Here is a 22390-nt window from a genome sequence, read left to right as displayed (position 1 = left end):
CCACCACTGGTCACCCACCATGTTCCATGCCGCCCCCTGGTTGTCAGCACACGTCATAGAGAGCAATCGAACTCCAGGTCTCCTGGTTGAACTCCTGAGGGGACAATTTGCATATTCACCTTTTATTAGATAGGATGTTTTAATTGTTATATATTAAAGTTAAGGATGCACCACTTTTCTTTGATCACTCACCTCCTTTCATATTTTGGACTTTGATAAATAAGACAGCTGATAAATATCATGCTGAGTGAAATAAACTATGGGGAATTGTAATAAGTTCAAGGATTTTGGGCTAATCAAGGAAATGATATGGCTAGGAGGTGGCACTAGCACATAACAAGCTTTATTTGGGCATCACATAGATAACTTTTCATGAGAGGGGAAGTCTCTCACAGAAAACAATCAAGAGATGATGGCATAGAGCCACCACCCAGAATGAGAAGAGAGTAGCAGAGAGGGGGAGTCAGAGAGGGGCTTTAATATTTAGGTGATGTCATTCAGCAGCATGATGGGGAGTCTCTGGTTAAGAGAATCCCAAAGGGCAGCCATAGTGTGCAATCTTTTTACCCCCAGCATTTGTGTTATCTATGACAACAGATGTTAGTTATAGTTTTGTGGTATATGCAAAGCAGGCAGTCTCTAAATATGCTTATTTGGGCCATGTTTAAATAATTGGATGTCTAACAGTTTTGAGTTTAGAGCCAGCAGGCTTCTCAGCTCATGGTCCTAGCCTGACTTAAGAAGTAAGCAACAAAGGGGCCAATATACAAGGACTATCTTTGGTTCATTTATATAACAACCGTGACAAAATGCCTTGCCATTTCTAGCGTTCCTCCTTTTAATAGTGAAGAAGAAATCTTTGGTATAGTCCTGCAGCCACATGGCACACCCAAAAGATAGGTTAAAAAGACATAACAGTTTGTTTTTGAATTTGGAGAAAACAATATTGGAAAGAATTTTCAGAATAGGCAAAATATGAGGAAAAGTCATAGGTACCTTTTGAGTAAATAAAAAAAGTAGCAGCCACAAGTAACTAAATATTCAGAATACCAGTTTTTACAAAAAAAAGTAGATCACAAAGAAGAAAAAAGATTCATGAGCATGATAAAAGGAATATGTTGTGATATAAGGAACTTTCATGTTCTAGAAAACTATATTGAAGGTACTGATATTTCCTTTATCAAATTAAGAGCAGATAGTCTACTCAAAAATCAGTTCATCAATATAAGAGAAAGTAAATCAAATTTTAATTTTATTTTATATATCACCTATGCCACATTTTATAAACAAGGATTAATAAGCACTTCTCTTTTTTATGACTAAGCTCATTACACCTGATCTGTCAAAATTTTGTATGTTTTATAGTGTCTTTCAACCCATTGTTTTTAATATAGTTCACATTCCATTAAGCCTTCTATAAATTATTCTTCAACCCCAAATTTCCCTTTTCTTTATTTTTAGATTTTAATTATTTAGAAATGTATTGATCAAAATCCATATGTCTAAGGCCTAAGATGAAATTATTTTATTTTTCATTGATAAAAAATCAGACAAAACACATCCATCATTGGGTAAATGTGTTTGTATTTATTTATAGCATTTTTACTTAACATAGTTTCGTTCTTTTATATTAAGTATAGCTTTTAAACATAACAACTTAATTTCAATTCTCTCTCTCTCTCTCTCTCTCTCTCTCTCTCTCTCTCTCTCTCTCTCTTACACACACACACACACACACACACACACACACACACACACTTCTCCATAGATAACGAAGAACTGTGTGCCATTCAGGGTCACTTAGTAGACCAGAACTACTCTTGTGACCACTGCTGAAGATTCAACAATACACATCGCACATCAACTTACAATCACACATATCACTTTAAGACTTACTTACACTTTGTTGTTAGAGAATGTAACTTTGGGTATTAACTTGGCTCATTTGGGCATTTCTATAATAACATTTCTCTTATTTATTCCCTGAGGAAAAAAAAGCCATGAACTCAGAATCTTTTAGATTTTATAGTAGGTCTTGAAACGCTGGACAAGCCAGAAATAATCATTTCCACTTCATCTCCATTCTGTTTATCTCATATATGGAAGTCCACTCATAAAACTGGTTATATTAACCAAACAAAAATCCTCTTAGAAATCAGAACATCTTCTTTTCTAAGCTATTCAATATCAATCCCATATAATAAAAAGGTAGTATGCAAATTGACCTAATGGCCGAATGACCGGTCGCTATGATGTGCGCTGACCACCAGGGGACAGATGCTCAATGCAGGAGCTGTTCCCTGGTTGTCAGTGCACTCCCACAGGGGGAGCGCTGCTCAGCCAAAAACTGGGCTCATGGCTAGCAAGCACAGCGACAGCTCTAAGGATGTCCGGCTGACAGCTAAGATCCGCTCTCCCCAGGGAGCTGTCCTACGCCATCAGTCAGGCATCCCCCAAGGGCTCCCAGACTGCGAAAGGGTGCAGCTGGGCTGAGGGACCGCCCCCTAACCCCCGCCCTCAGTGCATGACTTTTTGTGCACCGGGCCTCTAGTCTTAATATAAACAAACAAAAAACTCTTCTTCATTTCCCTCCTTTTCTAATAGTTTTGTCTATTTAAATAAGATATGTCTCCAGAGAACAAAATATATTTTTGACTCATTAATCTACAGAAGTTTTTTCAAGAGAGAGAATGACAGAAAGAAGAAGCCACAGACACAAAAGAGTTACATTTACTAGAAACTGTACAAGGTTAACTTCCATTCTTTCATAAGGAGAACAAGGACATTTTTCATTTATATATATACGAGCACAAAGAAACCAACAATCTAAATACTACATCTTTAGCAATTGGTCAAACATAACATGGAATACAATTTTCAGTGCCTGAGCAATGTCACTGGTCAGTTGTAACTTGGGAGTGGGAAGATCAAGGAACCAAAAAGGATCTCCAAGAAATGCTTGTTATGAACATCTCATGACTTGCAGCTGACATCAGTTATAGTGGGCCCAAAATTATCCCTTGAATGATTTTAGCTATACTGGTATTCAAACAATGTAATACAGGGTATTTCGGAGCATGCCATAAGCTACAAGACAAACCAACTGACTAGATGGGTCAAACAATCAAAATCAGACCCCCAACATTTCACTTACTAAATGAAGAAAAATAATGGCTTTGTATAAAACAGAACAAGATGCATTAAGAATCAGCTTAATGAAGACATCAAAACAGACTCAGAGGGGGAGAAAAAAAGCAGAAATAGAGTCCGTGGCTTTCACTGTGGGGATCATGAAAGCTGGGCCTGGGATTCAGAGGTCTCTAGGCAGTGCACTTTAGGGAAAGCCTCAGCTCTGGTGAAGTTCACTTGGGCATCTCATTGGAACTTCAGCTGTGACAAGTTGCAGAGTCAAAAGCAATTAAAAAGAATAAAAAGCCTTTTGTATACTAACCAGTACAATGAAACTGGACTTTGGAAGACATTGAAAAACTGACTACTATATAAAAAAATACAACCTATATATAAAGGAAAAATGCAGGTGCAAGAATACTAAAGTTACAGAGCAAGCGTCTGTGCATGACAGAAAGTCTGCAGTTTTTTTCATATGTTCTCGTCACTACAGAGGCTGTCAATATCAGTATTGCAGGGCTTGTCCTTGTTTCCAGTATGATCCCTCACTTCTGCGATCCTGTAGTCCATGACCCTACCAATATCACTGTGCCTCTCAATTGATAGTATTTGGAAAATAAAATTAATTTTCAGAAGGTTGCTAAGTAGAGTAGCACCACCATATAAGTACGAAGAAGTCTTTAGTTTAATGGCTTCTGGGACAGTATAATTACTTTGACTAACTTGTCTCATTGTATGAAAATACTATTTGCCTTGGATTCTATTTCTCTCTTTTGAATAGTTGTGAATAAGCTTTGAGAAGCTCACTTTATTTTGAGTTTTCTTTTTTCCAGAAGATTAATTTTATACATGCTAAATTGATTCTGGTATGTTCAACCTTCTTTGAAGAACCCCATTGACAGGTTTAAGCAATGTATATAAATTCTGTGTACACATTATGACATGTTTCTTATTTCAATATACTCATCAGTAAAACAATTTAAAGACTTTTCAGTGTTTGTTTGTTTTTTTTAATAAACTCTAATAAAACATTTTCTATTTTATTTTTAGGGCACCTTCTAGTCTAAGTAAAACCAGTAAATTTGACAGCAAAGTTAAAAGAATTGGGCCACACATAGAAATTTTCCAAGTATTCCGGGAAAGGGCCAGATCTATAATCACCAAAAAAACAATTAGAATGATCACCGTCGTGCAGGCTTTTGTCAGAGGGTGGCTAGAACGCAGAAGATACCACAGAATATTGAACAAGGTAAAGTGTTTGTTAAATATTATGAGGTGTTTATAATATATCTAATGTAGATTCAAGTAAAATTTTGAATAATCATCTGGTCAGTAAACTCATGATTTTTCTAAATAATATTCTATCTGCCTTTTTTGGATTAAGAAAATGTTATAAATAATCTACTTTGCTGATTGTGTCAAGCTGGAGATTCTGAACAAAAGGCCTGGCTTATCCTTAACCGAAAAGCAGTTCTGGGGCTACTTTTACTTTAAAGCCAGGACCACCTATATTTGCGCTAATTTTGTTTCTCCCTTGCTATCTGTTTATTCTCTGTGAGCATATGGATGGTGAGTGTGAATGTTTGTGGAGATTAAGTTTCTATAGAAAATGGCAGAAAGATGACTAGTAAACACAGGTGAATTTCCAGGCCACTTTAAGAACCCAGACCGAAGTTGGTGATCAAGAATTGGAGTGGTACTATTCCTCCTGCTTATATAATTATCTTTAGTAATTAGGAAAAGGAAGACACAGAGAGTATGTCTTGTCTAAGGGTACACATCTAGCTAGTGGCATACTCATATTTTGAGAATCAAACCTAAGTCTATATGTCTCCAGAAATTTTAAAATATTAGACATTCTAGTACCAATAGTAGCCAATAATCATTGCAAAATGGTGGATTCTTTTCTTAAATCAGGCTCAACATGGACATTGAATTGCCCTGTCAATAGCTGAGGCCATCCCTGGCTGGTGTGGCTTAGTTGGTTCAGAGTAGTATCATGCACTGAGTGGTCACCAATTCGAATCTCGATCAGAACACATGCCTGGGTTGCAGGCTCGATCCCCAGTAGGGGCTGCGCAGGAGGCAGCCAATCGATGTTTCTCTCTCTCAACCCCTCTCCTCCTCTCTCTCTAAAAACAATAAAAACATGCATTTTTTTTAAAAAAAAACTAAGGCTAGATTAAACTCCCTTCTGACCCTATAGACCTAACTGGGGGATGCTCACATCAGGGAGATGACATGGAGATCCACAGGTGTATTCATAGAGGCACCAATTTTGTGGCCATCAGGAGTGACTGCTAAGGTTTTACAGTGTGCATTGGAAGAAAATAAGATTCAGTGATACAGGTGGTCAAAAATGTGTACTTAGTCTTGATATTAAGCAATTAGATATAGAATGATTGAGTATGTGCTTCGGAAAGTAATAAAAGTCATCAGTCTGACTTCGGGCAGGGGACACAAAGAAGACAAAGGACAAAACCCAAGAGAGAGACATGTCTTTATAGCTATGTTGTGGCTAAGGGCTTCACTAATTCTTTTGTGGGTGAGGAAGTAAATAAAAACTCATCTGTAATGTTATTTGTGTTTTGTATATTTATTAAATGTGTTTATGTGTATGCACTTAAGATTACTATTCAGAATATTCAATTTTTATTTCATTGTATACAGGTTTAGTCACTTTAAAACCTTTTCCTTTTTGTTTTTAAAAGGTTTTGAATAAATATCCTTTTGAATAAATATCCTTTGGGATATTGTCTTACATATTTGTTTAGACAAGTTTAGACTTCAATCAATGAGTATGGTCAAGACATCTGGTTATAGGTCAATAACATTTTTTAAAAAGTTAAACTGTGGGGAAATATTTTCTGAAATATTGCACAATGGTTATATGCAAACATCTATCTTACACACTGATAAAAACCATCATAATAATAGAAAAAAATAAGCAGAACACATGAACCAGTACTTTACAGCAGGAGAAACATAAGTGGCTAATAAACGTGAAAGGGGGCTACTGTTGCTAGAAAATCAAATAAATGAAATCCCACTGAGTGTTATATGGTAATGGAATTCTCCAAATGAGCAACTAATTCTTTACATATTTTTTAAAAAGATAAAAGGCAGACTGAAAATACCTACTGAAAAACATTTTCTTCTTTTTTTTTCATGTTGTGGTGTGATGAGTATGGTACATTTACCCTTTAAAACTAACAGGGATTGGAAAATTGTAATTAGTAATTTCCAGTGAGACTTTTCTATTTCAATATTGCTGTTATAGATATCAAGTTTTTAGATAATTTGTGACTTGAGAAATGCATGGAAATATAAATATTTACAACCTAACGTGTCCATGACATCATAGCTGAGGCATATTTCCATGCAGAAGCCTGACAGAGAGGCACGCTGGGATAAGAACTGCAGCTTCTTAACCATAAACACCTTCTGACTAATCTTCCGAATGCTCAGACCTGAGAAGGTTTTCCTCATAAAATAAGTGATGTACCCCAAAGAATATTTATTAAATTCAGAGGGAAAGATGCTCAAATTAGCTTTGGTGTCTGCCCAAAGCTCCTGCTCTCTCTGCAAATGGCATCATCTGTCTAAGCAGCACATGCCAAGCTGGGACCTTTTGGCTCCTGTTCTAATTTAATGCATTGCTTGATTCTCAATTATAAGCAAAAGAAACCTACTGACAGCTTTAAGCTGGAAGATACTGAGGATAATATTGGGCAGAGGATTGAGAACTAAACTCAGAAATAAGAAGATATACTGCATGTAGCTCCCAGGGCTCCAGCCACATCCTGCATAGGAAGAACCTGATATAGATCCTGAATCTGAGGTATTCTGGCCTCCACGAATACTGCCCTTGGAAAATGGACATTGCTGCCACGGTTGCTCTACTACACAAATAGACTTCCCACTATTTTGCTTTTAAAAGCATTACTAGTTTTGATTCAAAACATGGATTTGGTGTAGATAATGGATGAAGTTTCATCACGTGTGTGTATCCTAGCAACAGAGAGAGCTTGGGTCATGAGCATCTGACTTGTAGCTTCAAACTGTAGGAGGTTTTTGCCTTCCACTAAGATTCATAGGCTGGGGAATAGTCCAATAAAGTCTGACATCATCATCATTATTATTATTATTATTATTATTATTATTTTAAATGAGCCTATTGAACAAAAGGCAGATTAAAAATAAACATATAAAATGTTATTAAATGTTGAAAGACATTAGCAAACATTAAGGATCTGCCTGGATTCTGATGGCATTCAGGTGGAAGGTGCTGGGGTCCAACCCCAGCAGGTCCAGGGGTCCCAAAGGTGTGGACGGAGTCGGCGAAGAAGGAATGACACAGAGACAGCGTTCAGTTGATCAGCAGCCTAGCCAGGATCTCTAACCAGGATCTCCAGCCAAGTTCTGGTCTGGATCTCCAGCGAAGTTCTGTGTCCATGTTCTCTTGCTAGGTTCTCCAGCCAGGTTCTCCAGCCAAGTTCTGTTCTGGATCTCCAGAGAGGTTCTGCTCTGGATCTCCAGCGAAGTTCTGGTTAGGATCTCCAGCCAGGTTCTGTCCAGGTTCTCCAGCCAGGTTCAGTCACCAGGTTCTAGTCAGGTTCTCTTGCCAATTTCTGTAGTCAGGTTCAGTCCAGGATCTTTTGCCATGTTCTCTCCAGCGAAGTTCTTCTGTCTCTAGGTTCTGTGTAGGTTCTGTCTTCTAAGTTCTGTGTTGTTACATCTGTATTTATACCAGTTGATTCCAATCCTATCAATCTCTATTCCAAAGGTTAGGGCGTTTCTTTTTTTTTTTTTTTTTAAATATATTTCATTGATTTTTTACAGAGAGGAAGGGAGAGAGATAGAGAGTTAGAAACATCCATGAGAGAGAAACATCGATCAGCTGCCTCCTGCACATCTCCCACTGGGGATATGCCCGCAACCCAGGTACATGCCCTTGACCGGAATCGAACCTGGGACCTTTCAGTCCGCAGGCCGACGCTCTATCCACTGAGCCAAACCGGTTTTGGCAAGTTAGGGCGTTTCTTATCTCCATTCCAGGGAGTAAAGATTATGTAGCTTAAGCATGATTGTTCGTAGTTAAAGTGATTAATTACCCACCTGGCACTTAGTTAAGAGGTTTTATTCCCTCCCTAACTTCAGGGGAAAATCCCTACCTGGGGAAACAACCTTTCTCAGAGGAGACCTTGGTTAAAACACATAGTGCCAAGAAGGTGAGCAAACATATTAAGAACAGTATGCCATATATGCTGGGTCCCTTGAAACAGCAAGGATGGACCGGCTCCCGGCAGGAAGGTTAAAGGAGAAGAGGAAAGTAGTGACATTATGCTAATTATTTTTTCATTCAAGCAAATTAAGCAGTATTTCATTGATACTATAGCTAACTTAAGACATGAAGGTTGAGCATAACATTTAAATTTCTGAGAAGAATCGCAAAATTAAGCAATGGTAAAAAAATAAAATTATAAATATAACCTTGAATCAGATGAAACAAAATAAATGACAAAAGCAAGAATAATCATAAGTGTTATAAAAAGAAATAAACTAGGAAAGAAGTCAGAACAAAAGTTCACAGGATAGGTAAGGCATACTAAATGTAAGTAAATTAAGAGGAATATAGTATATAATTAAAAGTGTGGGCTCTTTTAATTAGTTTCATTTCAAAACTAATTCTGCAACTTACCAGCTATGGGACCTTAGGAAAGTTATTTAAAGATTTATACTTCAGGTTTTTTTTCACTTGTAAAATAGTATGCAAAGCACATCAAAGGAAAGCTGACTCAGGGAAATTCATGACCTTTAAATACATTCTTACAAAATAGTGAAAATCGAAGTTGAGAACAGAGAAAATAGGCTAAAAAGGGGAATTAATCAAGATACCTAGAAAATTAATGAGCTAGAAAGTGTAAAATGTGAAAATAATTGCATTGATAAAATGGAACTGGCTACTTAGAAAGAAAAAATTCCTAAAATAGATGAATATTTTATTTTTTAAAGTATTAGTGTAGAAAATTAATATGCAGAAAAATATAGTCGCAGATGACATAAAGAAAATTTGCACATATGCTAAAAAGAGTTACTTTTTAAAATAGAGTTTTTAGAAATCAGCAAGAATAACCTGAAAAAGTCCAGTGAAAACTAGGTAAAATACATGAATATACAATTTTCAAAAGGAAGAAATACAAGAATTTGAGGACCCAGAGTGTATAGCTTTGGTAAAAGTTGTTCATTATAGAATAATGCTTTAATAAAACTTTGTTTTCTTTTTCTGGCTGGGTAGGCTACATATTATAGAAATCTGGACATCACCCTATGAAGCTCCAATGAAAGTATCCATCACTGAAATCTCTGTTCTGTGGGAAGTACTAGTATATGATAAATTCAATGAAATTCTCTGAACTTCAGTGATTCCCTCACTGTATAACACATGTATTTAACCAACGTAGGCATGAAACAATAAATGCGTCCATAAGCTAAGAAACTTAGTGAAATGAAAGGGACAAACTCAAATATAAGTAGCAGAATATATAAGAAGCTTTACTGTTTTTGTTGTTATTTTATAGTCTTTGTATCATGGGCCAAGTTTGAAAGCAGTTATAAACATGTATCGCAGACAAATCCATCGTGTTAAACATCGACTTTGTCTTTGGAGGACAAGACTAATTATAAACTATGCAGAGCTAGAAGAATGGATGGATAGAAAAAAATGTAAGTAATTAAGATGTTTCTGAATAATTCTTTTTTATGGATAATAATTCTATATCCAATAATCTAGTATGAATGTACAGATATATTAATCTTTATTAAAATATGTACTAGGACCTTACAATTATTACACTGACCACCGTTTTTTCCCCCACTCACTTTATGTTTAGCTACTGACTTCAAAATCACATATTCCTTATCTAAATGCCCCCACTATTTTTACTCTGTCTTACCTTTATTCCCCCAAACTTTGTCACTAAATTCATTTTTAATTTTATAGAGTTTTGCTCATTTTTCTTAGCTTTACTTTCTTTTCATGATTTCCCCTCCTTGGCTTATAACTGCAGATTACACTATTTCTGCATCTAAAAATAACCTTTTCAGTTTGAGAAAATAGACTACACACACACACACACACACAAAAAATGTGGTTATGTTTTCCAGTCTGGACTCTGGTAGTTTCTAGCTAAGAATGTGGGTAAAAGTCTTAAAGAAAGTGAGGGCGGAAGAATGCTCCAGGCAGAGGGAGAAGCAAGGATAAAGCCTGGAAGTTGGATGCAGTTACTGTGGGAAGAAGCCAGGAGACTAATGTGCTGGATAGAGTTTGTGAGCCAGAGCAGAGCAAACTGAGATGGGAGTAGGGACACAGGTTGCATCAGGCTTTATAGACCACTGGATCTTACCTTACCTAAGTTGGGAAGCCTGTAGAGAGCTGTGGACCAAGGACTTTATATCTGAACACATCACCCTGGAGAATTTTTGAGGATAGGTTGACATGAGGAAAGGATGTCAAGAAGTCAAGTTGAGATCAAGGGTGCTCTGTCCAGCATAGGATATGAACAATACAAGAAAGCTGAAGGAATGATTTTAAGAATTACCAACTAAGGCATCCATTTGCATTGAGGTCTAAAGTAACTCAAGAGTCTATAGAATTTTCAAGTTGTTATTTGTCTTCATGTTCTTTACGAAATTCTCCATTCTTCCCATAGTTTGATTGCTAATTAGGTTGATATTTGATATCTGACAGATAGCCATGCACCTTTTAAGTATCTTTTAATGACCAGAACATTTCATTAATTGTCATGATTTAAGTTTTATATGGACCCTAATTTAACCTATGTAGAATATTAATTCTGATAGTATGTTGCCAAATGTTTGTTTTTGGGGGCCTAATTACAGGTTAAAGACATAATTTCTCTCTTAATAGAGTTAAAACGATAATGTTAATATGTGCATCTAGTGTGATCTAGTGTGAGACATATAAAATGGATCCATTCAAGGAAAAACTAATAAAGGCATATGTACCTCAAGGAGAAATATATTTACTTTAACATAAAAATAAAAAGTGATTTTCTTTGTGTTAGTTTGGCTTTCTCTAGAATCAGACCCTGAGACAAGAATTTGAACTAACAACTAACTTATTTGTGAGTTGATCCCAGGAAATACTTTTAGTAGAATGGGGAAGTGAGATAGCGAAGGGATGGAAGTAAAAAAAAAAAAAAAAAAAAAAGAAGCGTTTTTTATCAAGCAGATTATCATGTGGGCAACTGAAGCTTAATTCCTCTAGAGAACAGTACAGCCAACTTGCCTCACTGCTGGGTCTTTATCCATCAACTCCCCCAGTCAGTGGTTGAGGGCTGCTCCAGTGTGGGCCTCAATTTCCTGGAACTTCTGACTTGCTCCTCAGGTGGGCAGAGTGGAGTCCAGCAGCCAGAGGGAGCTTTTAGGCAATGAAATACAGATGCTGGCAATGAAAAGTCAGGTCTATGTGCACAGAAATGTAAGGCACAAGGCTGTATGGATGGTGGCACCTTTAGCAACTGCTCTAGTTTGCTTATTTGAAATGAGAGGAAAAGTCATAGATACACTAAATATGAACTTGCTGCTGTGCTTCAGGATCTGGAATAGCTACTCATATTTAGGCAATCACTAAATACTGCTTGGATTTGTCAATGTCTCATGACTGTCCACCTCAGATGAATGAATGAGTGAACAGAAATTTGAAGTCCATATGTTGAGTGCCAAGGTGACTCATTAACTTTTGTTAGAAACCTCTCTGGTACTCTTGTCATCCAGACATCCAGAGTGCATTTTTCAGAGCTAAACCCACATTGAATCAAAACCCGTCATCCTGTAAATGCTAGTTAACAATCAGCTTCATGGGGCTAATCCAGGGGTGGGCAAACTTTTTGACTCGAGGGCCACAATGGGTTCTTAAAGTGGACCAGAGGGCCGGAACAAAAGCATGGATGGAGTGTTTGTGTGAACTAATATAAATTCAAAGTAAACATCATTACATAAAAGGGTACGGTCTTTTTTTTGTTTGTTTGTTTTATTCATTTCAAACGGGCCGGATCCGGCCCGAGGGCCGTAGTTTGCCCATGGCTGGAATCCATAAACTTAAGAATAGAATCTCAATATCACCGTTTCGAAAAGAAAAAATGTTTATGGAAAACTACACTTACAAAATGTATGTGTCAATTCTCTTAGTCATTATCTAACCCCTGAATCATGCCATGTATGGGAGATAGGTGAGGGAATGCCCAACTGAGTGGTTTTATGTGGTAGCCATGAATCAGCAATAGCCAAGTACCTAAAACTAGAAAGTAAGAATACAGGAAGTCAGCCAAAAAGTATACATCATTCCACGTAGGGGCCAAATCAGAAGTAGAATATCAGTTCAAAGTAGAATCAGAAATTCAAGTAATTAGAATGTGTAGAGGTCAAAAAGAGGTGAAAAAAATCAGGGGAACTACTAAGCAATGAATACCTAGAAGCTTTGTCTTATGATATAGTTTGAGCATTCGTGTATGTAGGGTCTGTAGATAACTGTCATGTAAACCAGGCCAAAGGACACCAGTGTTCTCTTTGGGGAAGCAAATGCAAATTTATCTTCCTTCTAACCGTCTGTAGGAGGTTGACATGGTGCTACACTAAGTATGGAGGCTTAGCACTAAACATAAAAATAAAACTGGGTTAAATTTGCTTCAAATCCAGATGAAACTTTTAGGTGGTTTGTACTTGATATATTATTTTGAAAGAAAGTGTTTTCTTTGATCTCCCTCCCTCCCCCGCCTCTTTTAGACTATGAAACAATGTTTGCTAAGAGACAAGATTGGCAAGGATTAGAAAGAAGTGAGCTTCTTAAGTACTTCAATGACTGCGGTCATTACCCAACAGTGCAGCAAATTGATCAGGCTTGGGACCTGGTCCATAGAGGCAAGTAGTTTCTCCATTCCCCACCCCCAACCCCCGCCCCCTCTTTTCCTTTTCTTTTCTCTTTTTCCTTCTTGTCTATTTCCTCCCTTGTTCTTTCCTTCCGTTCCTCTCTTTTTTTTTTTTTTTTAAATATATTTTATTGATTTTTTACAGAGAGGAGGGGAGAGGTATAGAGAGTTAGAAACATCGATGAAAGAGAAACATCAATCAGCTGCCTCCTGCACACTCCCTACTGGGTATGTGCCTGCAACCAAGGTACATGCCCTTGACCGGAATCGAACCTGGGACCCTTGAGTCCACAGGCCGACGCTCTATCCGCTGAGCCAAACTGGTTAGGGCTCCGTTCCTCTCTTTTATTAAACTTGTCGTATAAGTCCTTTTCCTCAAACTTATTTTTTTGTCTGATTTTAATATATATGAAGAAACATATTTAAAGTTTAAAAGAAGTTCATACAATGAACTTTCTTGGGTGGGTGGAAGAGGTGATTTTCACTCTTTAAGCTTTTAATGTATTTTATGCTATAAGCTACATCGGAGTGTATTTTAAACCACTGTATTTTAAAGACTGATGCTAATAAGCTTTCTCATAGATAGTTATATTTGGTACCAACGAACATAAATGCTTAAACATTGTAAACTGTTTCAAAATAGTAGTTTTTTATAGTAATACTAGGGGCCCAGTGCACAAATTCATGCACCTTGAAAGGAACTGTGGGCTGTGAGACTGCGGTAGGCACAGGGACGGGTCTCTGCCCATCCTCTGCACCCTCATCCAGCCCCTCCCACCATGCCCCCAGTTCCCTGTCTGCCAGCCCCCTCTCTGCCAGCAGCCCTGCTCAGGCTGCCACTGCTCCCACACACTAATGGTACCAGCCCTGCTTGCACCCGCTGATGGCGCAGAGTGATTGGGACTGGCGCTGGGCACAGCAGTGGGTATGAACGGCGGCTCCAGTGGCGGCTGCAGGTGTGAGAAGGGTTGACGCTGGCAGTGGGTGCGGGTGGCAGCTCTGGCGCCAGCACCAGGTGCCAGTGGGGCCGGCACTGGCAGTAGGTGCGAGCACCGGGCAGGACCACGGTGCGCTGGAGCAAAGAATTTTCAATATCCACCACAAGCTTGCACTGATGACAGCAACTGGCACCCTGCCTTGGTCTGGTGCCCCCACTCACCTGCTCCACCATCCTGCTGCGGCTGATGCCCACCATATTCTGCACATGCCCCCTGGCGGTCAGCGCATGTCATAGCAACTGGTTATTCTATTGTTCAGTCGTTCGGTCTATTTGCATATTAGCCTTTTATTATATAGGATAATAGTTCAATGTAATAGAATTTTATAGTTAGGAAATAAATAAATGAAAAGATAGTGTTGTATGAGACTATTTAAGTGGAGTGACATTTCTTCTCTACTAGTAAACACTTGTAATGGGGTATAAATTGTTATTGAGATGTGAAAAACTCTATAAATTTTCCTTAGCTCCTTAAGATACTTCTCAACTTTTCTTTCTATGTTCATACTAATGTTATGGCTTGCTACCACAGTTAGAGAGGATGCATGGATGTAGCCACAATTTAATTGAGGGGAAAAAAGGTAAACAAACGTATCAGGATCTTTTTAAATGGAAGAATAGGGCTCACATGCTTGTAGGAAGGTTTGATTCAGGTCAGAGTGAGAAAGTTGAAGACTCATTATAGGGTTGAAGTTCTCTTCTTTCATTGGTTCTTAGTGTAAATTTGCCTAATGCTTTGCCTATGGACTTTGCTTTGCAGTGCTGTGCCGTAAACCAATTCCAGTAAGTCATAATTTCAAGAATTTCATCAAAAGGTTGATGAAACTTGGGGACTCAACAGGGTTGAGTCACACATGTAGTCACCTGTTGGGAATGGCTAAAGGCATTTCCCCAAACCTGAATAGGAAACTTATTGTGGCTGCCAGACAATTAAAGGGCATCTTAATCTACATGTTATTGTCTCCTACTGGCCAAACACCTGAACAGCCGTAGGCTATTCCCCAAACTGAGAATGCTTCTGTAACCTTTGAAATCTTACCCTTTGAAGTGTATTATCTCCACCTTGCCTCAGGACAAATTGTGTTAATAAAAGCAAGGGTCCTAGACAAGGAGGGACTCCCTTCAGTTCCTTTAGCTGAAGGTCCTCTGACCCCCAATGCCTTTCAAAATTATAACTCGTCTCCAGACTCTTTATTAGTCTCTGGATTTCTATGTCATCTGCGCACAGCCTTTTCCAGATTCCTGAACCCTTCTTGATTCTGGGACATGAACCCCAGCAGTGCTGTATCCCTCGTATGTAGAATGCTTTTCTAGACTCTTAATGAACATTTGTTCATAGATGAGCAGAAGCATCCAAATCACTTTGTGCTTCAGTGGTCATGATTAGGTGGTTTGTTCAAGTAATATTTTTCCTGGTGATAAAGACAGTGCATGTTCAAAACAACAATGAGGTACCATCTCACACCTGTCAGAATGGCTATCATCAACAAATCAACAAATGACAAGTGCTGGAGAGGGTGTGGAGAAAAAGGAACACTCGTGCACTGCTAGTGGGAATGCAGACTGGTGCAGCCACTATGGAAAACAGTATAGAGTTTCCTCAAAAAGTTAAAAATGGAACTCCCCTTTGAGCCAGTGATCCCACTCCTAGGACTATATCCCAAGAAACCAGAACCATCAATCAGAAAGGATATATGCACCCCTATGCTCATAGCAGCACAATTTACCATAGCTAAGATCTAGAAACAGCCTAAGTGCCCATCAGCAAATGAATGGATTAGAAAACTGTGGTACATCTACATGATGGAATACAATGCTGCTGTAAAAAATAAGGAATTCTTACCATTTGCAATAGCATGGATGAAACTGGAGAGCATTATGCTAAATAAAATAAGCCAGTCAATGAAAGAAAAAATACCACATGATCTCACTCATTTATGGATAATTAAGACCATTATAAACTGATGAACAAAAATAGATACAGAGGCAGAGCAACACTGAACAGACTGTCAAACTACAGCAGGAAGACCAGGGAGGTTTTTGTTTTTTGTGTTTTTTTTTTTTTTTGGGGGGGGGGGCGTGGTAAGAGATCAACTGAAGGACTTGTATGCATGCATATAAGCATAACCAATGGACACAAGACACTGGGGGGTATGAGAGGCTAGGGGAAGGCCAAGGGGAGAATAAAAAAAAGACATATGTAATACTCTTTGTAATACTTTAAGCAATAAAACAATTTTTAAAAAGGCACTGTAATGCTAAGCTAATTCCTATTTTAAAAATTACAATAAAATTGATTTTTTTCCTTTTACAGTAACCCAAAAAACTATTGTACAAACCTCCTGCCTGCATTCTGCATTCTACTAAATAAAGCTGATAGCACCAAAAAAAAAAAAGACATTGCATATTTATTATAGAAAATTTGTGATACAGAAATACATAAAATGGCTAAGAAAGAGCAATTATTGACATTTGAAGTCTATCCATTATTTTTCTATACATAAGATGTTTTATGAAAATTGAGATTATTTTCTATGTATTTGAAAATCTGAAAATCTGTTCTTTTTACTTAGAAATACTCATAAGTTTCCAAGCCATAAATGCCTTATAATAATCTGTCATATGGATCATCTATAATGTATTTACTGTTGTATATTTAAACAATTTCCATTTTATAATAAACTAGAGGCCCAGTGCATGAATTCATGCATGGGTGGGATTCCTTGGCCTGGCTGGCGATCAAGGCCTATGGGGGGCTGGCAGCTGGGGGGAGGGACCCTGGGAGGTTGGCTGGTGGGGGGGATGAGGGGGGGGGCGGTCAGGGGCCTTGGGCAGGGGGCAGCTCCTGTGTTGAAGGCCTGCCCCCTGGTGGTCAGTGCATGTCATAGTGACTGGTCGGCCAGCCATAATGGTCACTTAGGCTTTTATATATAGAGACTAGAGGCCTGGTGCACAAAAATTTGTGCACTGGGGGGGGAGCGGGGTGTCCCTCAGTCCCGCCTGTGCCCTCTCCCAGTCTGGGACCCCTTGGGAGATAACGACCTGCTGGCTTAGGCCTACTCCTGGGTGGCAGAGGGCAGGCCCAATTCCTAGGTGCAGCCCCTGGTTGGGCTCAGAGCAGGGCTGATTGGGGAGTTGGGGCGCTGCCCCCTGTCACACACAGAGCAGGGCCCATCAGGGGGTTGGGGCTCCATACCCTGTCACGCACAGAGCAGGGCCCATCAGGGGGTTGGGGAGCTCCCCCCTGTCACGCACAGAGCAGGGCGGATCAGGGGGTTGGGGCGCCGCCCTCTATCAACCACAGAGCAGGGCCGATCAGGAGGTTGGGGCGCCGCCACTGTCTCACTCAGGGCAGGGCCGATGGGGAGGTTATGGCTCTACCCCGTCACACACAGAGCAGGGCTGATCAGGGGGTTGGGGTGCCGCACCCTGTCACACACAGAGCCGCAGGGCGATCAGGGGGTTGGGGAGCTCCCCCCTATCAGGCACAGAGCAGGGCTGATCAGGGGGTTGGGGTGCCTTCCCCTGTCATGAACAGAGCAGGGCGGATAAGGAGGTTGTGGCCCCGGCCACTGTCACACACAGAGCTGCAGGGTGATCAGGGGGTTTGGGCGCTGCCCTCTGTCACACTGATCTCGGTGCTGGGAGGCATATTACCCTTTTACTATATAGGATAGAGGACTGGTGCACGGGTGGGTGCCGGCTGGTTTGCCCTGAAGGGTGTCCTGGATCAGGGTGGGGGTCCCCACTGGGGTGCCTGTCCAGCCTGGGTGAGGGGATGATGGCTGTTTGCAGCTGGTCACACACCCTTCAGGGTTGGGGTCCCCACTGGGGTGCCTGGCCAGTCTGGGTGAGGGGCTGAGGGCTGTTTTCAGGCTGGTGGGTAACTGAAGCTCCCAACCGCTCCTTTTTTTCTTTTTTTTTAATTCTGGGTCAGCTTTAACTCTGAGGCTTGGCTCCAGCTCTGAGGCCTCTGCTGCTGAAAGCAGATATCTGGTTTGTTTGGGTTCTATAGTCAAAACACTGTATCAACTCCAGCTCTGAGATCCCGGCGGGCTGAAAGCTGGTTTCTGGGGTTTTGTTTAGCTTCTATATTTGTAACAATGTTTCAAACTGCAAGCTCAGAGGCCGGCAAGGCAGGCGGGGAACGTTGGTTTCATCCATCACTGAAGCAAGCAAGCCTCATGTTAGCTTCAAGCTGCCGGGCTGCCAGCCACCATCTTGGCTGGCAGTTAATTTGCATATCTCGCTGATTAGCCAATGGGAAGGGTAGTGGACGTACACCAATTATCATGTTTCTCTTTTATTAGGATAATAATAAAATGAAAAAATTAAATACAGCAAAATTGAATTAATTAGGCATTTCAGAAACATACGGATTATTGTTAGTAATTGAAAAATAAGATTTTCTTTTCAAATTAAGTTTTATAGAGATATTTTCTATACTGGTTCTTTTGGAGTATATCATAAAGGCTAAGATCTGGAGCATAGCTTGCCTGGGTTTAATTACTGGCTCCACCATTTGCTAGTTGTCGGTCTTTGAATAATTTATCTTTAATATGCCTTATTTTGCTCAACTATAAAAGGAAGGTAATACTAAATCATTGGACTGTTGGGTGGTTTAAATGAAATAACTCATGGGAAATGTGTTTTTTATTATAAGTGCTCAGTAAATCTTTGCTACTGTTATTCTTAAATAATTTTAACAATACTTAATTATAAAAATAAATTTTAATAATTATTTTAAAATATTGAACCTAATTATATAAGGACTCATTTTTTAAAAAATATGTTTTTATTGATTACATAGAGAGGAAGGAAGAAGGAGAGGGAGATAGAAACATCAAAGATGAGAGAGAATTATGCATCAGCTGCCTCCTGCACACACCCTGCTGGGGATAAAGCCTACACTCAGGCATGTACCTTGACCAGGAATTAAACCACAATTTCCTGGTTCATGGGTTGATGCTTAACCACTAAGTCACATAGGCTGAGCTATAATGACTCACTTTTATAGAGGTTATTTATTAAATGTCATCTATTGATTTCTACCCATATTATCTCTTTGTACTATCATAATGACCTGTCTTCTAGAGGAGTAGATACACTCATTCATTTATGCTCATTTTTACAAATGAGAGAACTGAGACTTAGAAAGAGACTTTTATAAGCTCATTAATAGAGCTGGAACTTTTTCCTGGTCTCTTCAAGTGAAGTTCAGTACTCTTTCCATTTCACTTTGGTAGACATTTTAAAAGTCAATGTTATGAAAAATGAATGATTATAGCATTTTTGACAGCAAGTACTCCCGATATTTTGTAACTAGCTTAATGCCTTGAACTATAGTAGGTCTTCTGTGAATGATTGAGTCAATTAAATTGCTCATAAAAACTAAATTTTTCAAAAGAAAACTTATTTTAAAATCATATTGTTTTATTATAATGCCTAAATTTGGGAAGCTTTGCTTTATAGAAAGGATTCACTCTAACATAATTTTAAATATATGTCCAATTTTGTTGCTCCATCCAGCTAGAAAAATTATTTTGATACAAAAGAAACTTCATTTAAAATGATAATATTCTAAATAATGAAACGGAAAAACATTATGGAAAATGGAGCTAAATTAATGAGTTTTTTACTTGCTTCTGGAATATATTCCATTTTTAAGAGAATCTGATTTTATGCATTTTAGATTGTCAATCATCTTCATTCATAATGGCTTCTTTGATTATGATAATAGTTCCGGATGTGCAACCTATGCATTTTTTTCATTCAGTAGAATATTTCATCTAATGCATATGTAGTTAATTCAATTGATTAACTTCTTCAGTGTATGACACCAAGTAGGTCAAATTTCTAAAACTGCCTGTATGTGTTCAGGTATTTTTAGCCTTTTAAAAATTCTTTATTCTTATCACTATGGTAACAAAAAAAAATTTGTGACTGGGTCATGATTTTCATTTGAAAATCTTCTTGTGGAAGAATGAAACAACTTTAGGCTGCATGTAAAGGCTGATCTTAAAAGTTGAAGGTTATATAAACATGAGCATTTTTACTTGATACTCATTTAAATCTCAGTGAATGAAACTGATAACAATAGAACAGTATATCTGAAAGTATGGAAAATAACACATTTTCGTTCTAATTTTGCAATATGTAAATAGAACCTCTAGTTTATTTTCTGAGTTAGAGCGAACAGAAAACAATCATGAAGAGAAGTCTGTTTTCACTGTGCAGCCCTAGACCAAAAACAAAACAAAACAAAACAAAAAAACACACACAAAACTTAAAAAACACAGAAAGTTCCTGATGTACTATATAGATACTAGAAGCCCGGTGCATGAATTTGTGCACCAATGGGGTCCCTTGGCTTGGCCTGTGGGATCGGGCTGAAACCGGCTCCCCTACATCCCCCAAGGAGTCCTGGATTGTGAGAGGGCACAGGCCAGGTCGAGGGACCCCACAGGTACACAATCGGGGCTGGGGAGGGATGGTTGGACAGCCGGGGAGGGACCGAGGGAGGGCTCCCATCTCGCTCAGTCCTGATCAGCTGGATCCCAGCAGCAAGCTAACCTCTCAGTCAGAGCATCTGCTCCTAGTGGTCAGTGCACATCATAGTGACTGGTCGACCAATCGACTTCCCCCTGGTGGTGAGTGCATGTCATAGTGAGTGGTTGAGCGGCCTTAGCATATCATTAGTATATTATGCTTTGATTGATTGAATGAACTACTGGACGACTGGACACTTAACATATTAGGCTTTTATTATATCGGATGAAGAATCTGGCCTCAGATGGAATGTGAATTATTTTAGACTCTCTGACTAGTTAGTGGCAAACCTACTGTATTTGGGCCTCCTGCTCTTGGGAGAACAGCTTGTATACCACAGACAACACTGCATTTTCTGCTGCTTTCTCATGATGTAGCTTTATGTTATTAAATGGGAAGCATATCATGATTTTCCCTTAATTTTAAAAATATGAACAGGTACTCTAACAATAGTATTCTAGGGTATAAGAAATATGACACATTGGCAAATTCTAATGGTAAAGAGTGAAGTATTAGAGGTAAACTATTACAAAAGCCTTATTTTCAATAACTTCTAATAAAAAATTAACACCTTTTTACTGTAAAAAGTTTGAAAATACACACTAGAAACAAAAGAAGAAATGAAAAACACTGGCAATTTGATGTTCCAGAATGACATGAGGCAACTGATTAGGGGCCAACCAGAACAGGTAACCAGGTCTTCTAAGGATTTCTTAGTGCAACCATTAACATTTGCAGAAAGTCTCTGATAATCTGTTTTCCTATTTTATGTAATAAAAATGTGGCCACCCTCTATATTTATGATGATGCTATAAATCTCAGTCCATGAATTCACTGGAGCTAAGTTTTATTTCTAGCTTTCATCTTCCAACATTTAATTTCAGTCCATTTGGCTTTCATTCTCTTGTTTTTATGATTGTGGCTAAGTACGGATGGGGGAATTTATATAATGACATAGCATGTGAAGTGTCCAGTTCAGCTGCAGTATCACCTGTTAACATAGTTATTTCCTAGTATATGCTTGCTTGGGCTGCCCTAACAAATACCGCAGACTGGCTGGCTTACACAAGTGAGTGTGGGTCATGGATCACTTCGAATTTATCGTACTTTGGGGTCATTGAGGATTTTGGATCTCTAGATTAATGTTTTTCATCAAATTTGGCAAATTTTCAGTCAGTTATTTTTGCACACTTTTTCTCTCTTCTTTCCTTCTAGAATCCTATTAAACTTATATTTATTTATTTATTTTTAATCTTCACCCTAGGATAATTTTTCCATTGATTTTTAGAGTAAAAGGGAGAGGGAGAGACAGGGAGAAACACCAATGTGAGAGAGAGGCACATTGACTGGTTGCCTCCCGTATGCCCCTGACCAGGGCCGGGAGCCTGCAACCCAGGTACATGCCCTTGACCAGAATCAAACCAAGGACCCTTCAGTCTGCAGGCTGATGCTCTAACCACTGAGTAAAACCAGCCAGGGCTAAACTTATATTAATACAGTTAATGTTATCCTAGAGGTCTCAAAGGCTGTTTATGTTTTCTTTTCTTTTTTTTAAGCAGGCTATTTTTTTTCTTTTATTACTTATATAATTTTTTATACTTTATTTTTAATTTTATTTTTTTCATCACCATTTATCTCCTCTATGCCTTCTTCCACTATGCCCTCATCCCCACAATCACCACACTGTTGTCCATGTCCATGAGTTCTCTCTTTTTGATCAGTCTTCAGGTTTCAATGTTTCTTCCTTCAGCCTTCTCAAATCTAT

General features: G+C 38.8%; 1 protein-coding gene across 1 annotated transcript in view; it reads left to right on the top strand.

Moving 5' to 3' along the window:
• LOC118658456 (IQ domain-containing protein M-like) overlaps positions 1-22390 on the top strand; it is a 250941-nt gene that overhangs the window by 110037 nt on the left and 118514 nt on the right. The window contains exons 6-8 of the mRNA XM_036314006.1: positions 4180-4378; positions 9711-9855; positions 12937-13071. Coding sequence (XP_036169899.1) covers positions 4180-4378; positions 9711-9855; positions 12937-13071 — 479 coding nt within the window. The remainder of the gene's footprint in view (positions 1-4179; positions 4379-9710; positions 9856-12936; positions 13072-22390) is intronic.

This window comes from Myotis myotis, unplaced genomic scaffold (assembly GCF_014108235.1).
Source record: "Myotis myotis isolate mMyoMyo1 unplaced genomic scaffold, mMyoMyo1.p scaffold_m19_p_6, whole genome shotgun sequence".
Lineage (NCBI taxonomy): Eukaryota > Metazoa > Chordata > Mammalia > Chiroptera > Vespertilionidae > Myotis > Myotis myotis.
Note: the sequence above shows the minus strand (reverse complement) of the source record. Positions and strands in the feature narration are given on the sequence as shown.